Source organism: Urocampus carinirostris, chromosome 6 (assembly GCF_059441175.1).
Source record: "Urocampus carinirostris isolate Australia breed hairy pipefish chromosome 6, RoL_Ucar_1.0, whole genome shotgun sequence".
Lineage (NCBI taxonomy): Eukaryota > Metazoa > Chordata > Actinopteri > Syngnathiformes > Syngnathidae > Urocampus > Urocampus carinirostris.
This window is the reverse complement of record NC_142354.1, coordinates 9,334,739-9,341,359: the sequence shown is the minus strand read 5'-3', so window position 1 is coordinate 9,341,359 and position 6,621 is coordinate 9,334,739. Positions and strand designations below refer to the sequence as shown.

The 6,621-nt window shown below is 41.8% G+C and overlaps 1 protein-coding gene across 1 annotated transcript; it reads right to left on the bottom strand.

The window, feature by feature from the left end:
* Nucleotides 1–1,292: 1,292 nt before the first annotated feature.
* On the bottom strand, nt 1,293–5,943 carry myog (myogenin). The gene is made up of 3 exons (XM_088337099.1): nt 5,405–5,943; nt 4,769–4,868; nt 1,293–1,589 (listed from the first exon to the last, which is right to left on the bottom strand). The coding sequence occupies exons 1-3, from the start codon at nt 5,912–5,914 to the stop codon at nt 1,477–1,479; spliced, it is 723 nt and encodes a 240-aa protein (XP_088193225.1). The 5' UTR covers nt 5,915–5,943; the 3' UTR covers nt 1,293–1,476.
* Nucleotides 5,944–6,621: the final 678 nt, after the last annotated feature.

Sequence of the window (6,621 nt, the reverse complement as noted above, 5' to 3'; positions counted from 1 at the left end):
AAATCATTTTCCTTATGTATCAAGATAAAAGATATATAATTCACAGTATATATATATATATATATATATATATATATATATATATATATATATGTATATATATACTGTGAAGATCAAAAGTTTTATGTTCCTAATGTTTTGGTTTTTTTTTTCAAATTTGCACACATTTTTAAGTATTTTTGCTTAAGGTTAGAAAAAATATTTGCCATACCAAATCATTTTCCTAATTAAAATATTTTTTTATAACTTAGCATGGTTTTTTAAATTATTTTGCCTAACTCTTTTAAAAAATGTGAAACCTAACTTGACATATCAGATAATTTTGCTAATGTAAAGGATTATTTTTCTCATGTAGCACCAAATTTTAAGTATTTTTGCATAACTCTGAAAAATATAGATTTTTAATTAGAAAAAGGGCAGCACGGTGGAGCAGGGGTTAGCGAGTTTGCGGCACAGTTCTAAAGTCATGAGATCGAACTTCCTGTGTGGACTTTGCATGTTCTAATTGGGTCGTCCAAATTGTCCCTAGATGGAAATGAGCGGGTAAATTGTCTCTGTGTGCCCCGCGATCGGCTGGCAACCAGTTCAGGGTGTCCCCAGCCCACTGTCCGAAGATAGCTGGGATGGGCTCCGGCACCCCCGCGACCTTACTGAGGATAAACGGTGAAAATGATGGATGGATAATTAAAAAAAAGGATTATTCGCTTTATTCAGCGCCAAATTTTAAGTATTGCGCAAAGAATAATTCTTAAAATTAGAAAAAGTATTTTGAATTTGAGATAACTTTCTTTGTGTAAAGGGTAATTTTTCATGGATTTTTAACTATTTTTGCTGAACTTGTAAAAAAAAGTAAAATTCTTAAGATGAGAAAATTCATAACCAGATAACTTCTGAATGCAAATGATTACTTTTTAATTTTAGTTTTAAAACAAAAGACATACTGTAAATGTTTGATTTTTTACAGTATAGATGGGCATCAAATAAAACATCATCCCTGTATTCAAAATGGTCTTTATTGCAAGGACTGGTCAGGAAATCTCCAATTTCCAAACATCTACAAATACACAACAATCTGTTATAAAAATCCCAAAATAAGTTAGCAAAAACCATCAAACAATACAAAATCAACAAGCAAAAGCACTCTGTAGAAAAAAAAGGAACGTATTTACATCACGAGCATTGGTTGGACATGAAGCAGATCTTGGTCAAAACTGCCCCCCCTCCCCTGTAACGTGTTGGCCCCACAAAGAAACCCCCCGCTTCTATTTTCTTTTTGCATCAAAACACACGAAACGAGAAAGGAAAAAATTGGAAAAAAAGAGGAAAGCTTCGATTAAGATAGAATGACAAAGGAGGCCTTGTTCATGCAACCCGACGATTCTTCAAACTTAAGCGAACGGAGGAAAGAAGGCGAAATAGGCGGAATTGGATTCGTCTCGGCTTTTCCCAGGGAGTTTTTCGTCCCGGCGGAAGTTTTTATTCGGGAATGTCCACGGGAAAAGCTCCGTTTGCCGCCGCCATTCCCTCCACGATGGAGCTCAAGGTTTGGATGCTGGCCTGCTCTGGAGAACTGGCGGCACTCAGAAGCTCTGTGAAGAGTTTAAAAAGGATGACGGTCAATATTTGGGTTCATTTGTTCTTGAATTCTGGCCTCAGACACCATTCCATTCCTATAAATCCCAATTTTGAGTGGGTGGGGAAGGGGGGAAGGCACCTGGGTTGGATGGTTGTACTGCTAAATGCCTGAAAAAAGGTGGCACAGCTATGATTGACTGGTTTGGGTTTTAGAGTTCATTATTCAGTTGGACTTTGGTTGCGCGTAAGATTACACTCGAAAGAAAAACCCAAGTTTTGGTCAAAAAACTGACCAACCCAACACTTGGGTCGATGTGACCCAATGTCCTCTGTGATTTTGCAGAAACAACCCCAAGAAAATTTGACACTCTAAATGTCATGATTACTGATGTGACTCAGCTGAGCCCGCTCGTTTGGCACCACCCGCCGTGGGTTTTGATTGGCTCTCTGTCACTATTTGAACTCAGTCCTGTCAATCCCCTGTGGTCAGTCCGTCTGCGAACCTCAGTGTAGACTAGGCAAGCCTTTCCCGGCCCTGACGCCTACCTGTCCAATTTTTTGCTCCCTTTTGTCTTGGGCTACGACCTGTTATGATCCCGACCACGCCTGCTCTCCCGTACCGGCATACGACCCATTTTTGATCCTACGTCTATTCTCCCGTCCTGGCTTACGACTCGTTTTCGATCCCAACCACGTTTTTGCTCTCCTGTCCTGGCTATCGACCTGCTTTTCCGTCCCTGACACCGCCATCGCCCGCTACAGAAGATCCACTTCCGTTTTCGTATCACAATCCGATTGCGAGAGCAACTTTCTTTCCGCGTCTAACAAGCACTGGACCGTGGCCGCTGCCCTTCCTCTCCCTATCTCAATAAACTTGTGAGAAACGTTACGCGATTGGGTGCTGTTTCCGTTCTGGTCCTGACACTAAAGTCATTAGTGTCTAAACTGGGTCTAACCCAATACTGGGTCGATTGGACCAAGACAACACAAAACCATTCATTTTATTTGGGTTGACCCTAAAAACACTTGGGTTAAAAATAACCCAAGTTTGAGTCAAAAAAGGACCAACCCAATGCTTGAACCAAGGGTGTAGGTTTGGTCTTGGCATTGGTGGGGACATTTGGTGGGGACAAAAAATACATTTGTCTTAATATGAAAACACCCAGACAAATGGGTGAGACTTGGGTTGTTTGACAAACTCAAGTTCACTTGGGTCACTTCGAACCATTTTCTGGAGTCTTTTACACAAAACCACCTTACTCGAGGTTTCAAGTATTGGTTGGTCCATTTTGACTCAAACTTGGGTTATTTTCTAAAAAATGAGTGGATTTGACCCAAATAAAGAGATGGTCACATTTTTGACTTAAGAGTTTTAGGGCAGAAAAAACTTGGTTGGGTTGAAAATAACCAAAGTTTGGGTCAAAAATGGACCAACCAAATTGTTTTGCAGAAGGAACCTCCAGGAAATAGTCTTTTTGTTAAAATTAAAATAATTGATGGATTTTATACTAAACAGTCTGTGTCATTTAATTAGAACAACCCCAAAAATTGGGCTTGTTGTATAAAACGACCCAGAATAATGGGTCAAATCCAAAGTGGTAGGTTGGTTCAATTTTTGACCCAAGTGTTTTGAGAGTGTAAAAACACTCCCACTCAAAAATAACCCAAACTAATCCAATACGTGTTTTGATTTGCATTAAATAGAACGACCCAATTTTAGTGTTGTTCCAAACCAAATGAACTGGACTTTTGGTAGAAATTAACAAATCATGGTTTTTATGTTAAACTAAATCATTCTTATGCAGAATTCTTTATCTTTGTATAAAAAGCGTGGCTCAATTTTAGTAGCCGAGTGTTGTTTCTCCAAAACAACATAGAACAATGGGTCTGATCAACCCAAGTACTGGGTTAGTCCATTTTTGACCCAAACTTGGGTCTGTTTAACCCCAAAAATTTTAGCCTGTGGGTTGATTTGTTTAAAACGTACCAAAAATATGGGTCAAACAGACCCAGGTATTGGGTTGGTCCCATTTCTGACCAACACATTTTTAGAATGCAATACTTGGGTTTGATTAGGGTCAAAAATGGACAGACCCAATGCTTTGATTGGTTGAATTCACTGTTTTGTATAAAATGAATGTTATTTTTGTTATTTTATAACAAAACCTTTGGAGGGGTGGTTTCTGAAAAACAACGCTGGACGTTGGGTCAATTCAACCCAAGTATTGGGTTGGTCAATTTAGAACCAAACTTGGGTTATTATTTAAAGCATAAGTGTCAAACGTATGGCCTACTGGCCAAATGTGGCCGCCACATCATTTTATATGGCCCATGGAGGCTTAAAGTGTCTGAGCGCGAGGAACAAACGGTTTGACTAAAAACTGCATTACCCACCATGCCTGTTGGCTATGATAGGGATGGCTCAGTGCAACTACACTGCAGTGTGTCCATATCAATGACGATGAGGGGAATTGAGGAATTATCCCAAAAATGTCCATTTGCTATTTAAGGTCAATAAAAACATAGTGCCAGAAAACATCCATAAATGATTCATTCGGAAAGAGGGAAATTATAACTTGAGGGGCTGTAGTAAATTCATAATCCCAAAGGTGAGAACCACCAGGAAAAGTATTTGTGTGTCTGTGTGTGGAGTCAAACTTTGGAAGAATTTACAAGACGAGATCAAACAATTTCCAACTATTCACTTGTTGAAATGTAAATGCAAAAAACATTACTGGCGGAATACAGAGATGAAGAAAATGGGGTATGAGTGATACGAGAGATTGGGAATAGGGTGTCTAGATTTATGGTTAACTTTGTTGTTATTGTTGCTATTGTTATATCATAACTGTTATTATTAATATAATTACTATTGTTGTTATTATCATTGGTGTATTTAATTAGGGAAGATGAAGGAGTAGGGAATATAAGCATCTGCTTCTTACTACCCCTTTTCGAACATATTATGTAACATTATTTTGTTCTTAAATTATTGTTTTTGTTCTGTTTTTATTTTGATGTTTGAATAAAGTTTTTATTCATTCATTCATTTTTGATTCAAACTTTGGCTATATTCCCCCAAATGTTTTAGAAAGTGGGTCGATTTGTGTAAAAGGACCCAGAAAATGACCCAAGTATATGTTGGGTTCCATTTTGACCCAATCAAGGCCATGTGCGCATGAAGCGGACTCACCCTCGCCGGTGTAACTCTGCGTGCAGCGTTCCGGGGTGCTGCTCCATTCGGGGCTACTGCAGCAAGTGCTCCCCGAACTCGGCTCGCTGGATGACGACACCTGTTGCCGTGGCGACAAGCACAAGGCCCCGTCAGTCAAAATGTTAGGAAACACAAATGCACAAACGCGCCGGACCCCACACTGAGGTCGATTCAGGAAGAGATGGAAGCAAAACTGTGATTTTATAAGGTTAAAAGATCTCTTTAAACAAATCAACCCGCATGCTAAAAACATCTGGTTTAAAATGACCCAAGTTTGGGTCAAAAATGGACCAACCCAGTACTTGGCTTCTTGAGACCCATTTTTCTATGTTGTTTTGAAGAAACAACACCCGCCTACTGAAATCGAGCCACATTTTTATATGAAAGAATTCTGCACAAGACTAATCTAGTTCAACATAAAATCTATTATTTTTTATTTTTTACTAAAAGTCTGGTTCATTTGGTTTAGAACAACACTAAAATCGGGTTGTTTTATCTTAAGCAAATCAAAACAAGTATTGGATTGGGTCGAGTTATTTTTGAGCCACGCTGAGGTCAATTCAGGAAGCGACGAAAGCAAATTTGTGATATTTTCTCAGTGACTCTGCCACTCACCCTGGGCTGGTTCTGCCCAACACAGTAGTGCCCAATTTCGCCCTCCTGCTGGTTGAAGGAGGACACCAGCGCCTGGAGCCGTTCGATATACTGAATGGCGCTCCTCAAGATCTCCACCTTGGGCAGCCTCTGGTTGGGGTTCATGAGGGTGCTCCTCTTCAGCGCATCAAAAGCCTCGTTGACCTTCTTCAGTCGTCTCTTCTCCCTCAAGGTGGCGGCTCTCCTCCGATCCATGGTCACCGTTTTGCGTTTGCACAATTTGCAGGCCCAAGGTAAGCACTGACCCGGGCAGTGGGGCTCGGGATGGGGCGACAAGTTGGAAGGTGAAGGTTTGTCCTCCGCTTGGATCGACACGGCGTTCCCGCTACCGCACAGTCCCGTCACGGAGTTCTTGTCCTGGAAGCCCGTTTGGTCGTAGGTTCCCGGAAGACGCGCCGGGAAAAAGTTGTCCCCGACGTCGTAGAAGCGTTGGTCCGGGAAGAAGTAAGGGTTGGTCTCGAAAAGCTCCATCTGGGACGTCTGGGCTGCTCCTGCGTCCGGAGTTTGTGACGTGAGGTGAACAACTGGTCTGGAGCAACTGTAGGCTGGCATTTAAACCCCTCGGCCTGCCGTAGGATCAGCGGGTTAAATTTAGCACGAGCCCCCCGAAACCTGACACGACGTTTAGCTGTTGCCGCACATCCACGCTTCGTATCTTAACGGGATCTCCAGAGATTTGCCGCGGAGGTGTGTGTCACACCGGGGTCCCGGGGCGTCCCGGGACCCTAGCGTCCGATCCGGTTGCCGGGGAAAGGGGAAAGATAACCGTGCATCAAAGTTGCCCGTCTTAATGATCTAATCCCGGCCTTGCGTCGCCGTCAAACCTGCCCCCCCACCCCCCCCCCCTCACAATGGTGGCGCCATGTTAAGGATGGACAGTCTGAAGGCAGCTGTCACTCGGGATAACGATATGCAAGGACAAAAAGTTGTTTACGCGATGAAGAAACGGGGCCGAGGATTGATGGGGACCAGGAATTGGGTCGGCGAACAGTAGAGGTCGGAATGATGGAGCAGGTCAACTTGAAAGTATCCTCAAGAACGAGGAGAGAAGATGAAGAAGAATGAATGAAAACTTTATTCGAACATTAAAATAAAAACAGAACAAAAACAATAACTCAACAACAAAATCATGTTACATAAAATATTCGTAAAGGGGTAGTAAGAAGCAGATGCTTATT

What these genes read in the sequence shown, in the direction of transcription:
- myog (XM_088337099.1), bottom strand. Translation starts at nt 5,914, where the DNA reads ATGGAGCTTTTCGAGACCAACCCTTACTTCTTCCCGGACCAACGCTTC. An exon ending in TTGGGCAGAACCAGCCCAGG is followed by an intron (nt 4,869 to 5,404) that starts GTGAGTGGCAGA and finishes CCACGGCAACAG; the next exon opens with GTGTCGTCATCCAGCGAGCC. An exon ending in GCAGAGTTACACCGGCGAGG is followed by an intron (nt 1,590 to 4,768) that starts GTGAGTCCGCTT and finishes AACTCTTCACAG; the next exon opens with AGCTTCTGAGTGCCGCCAGT.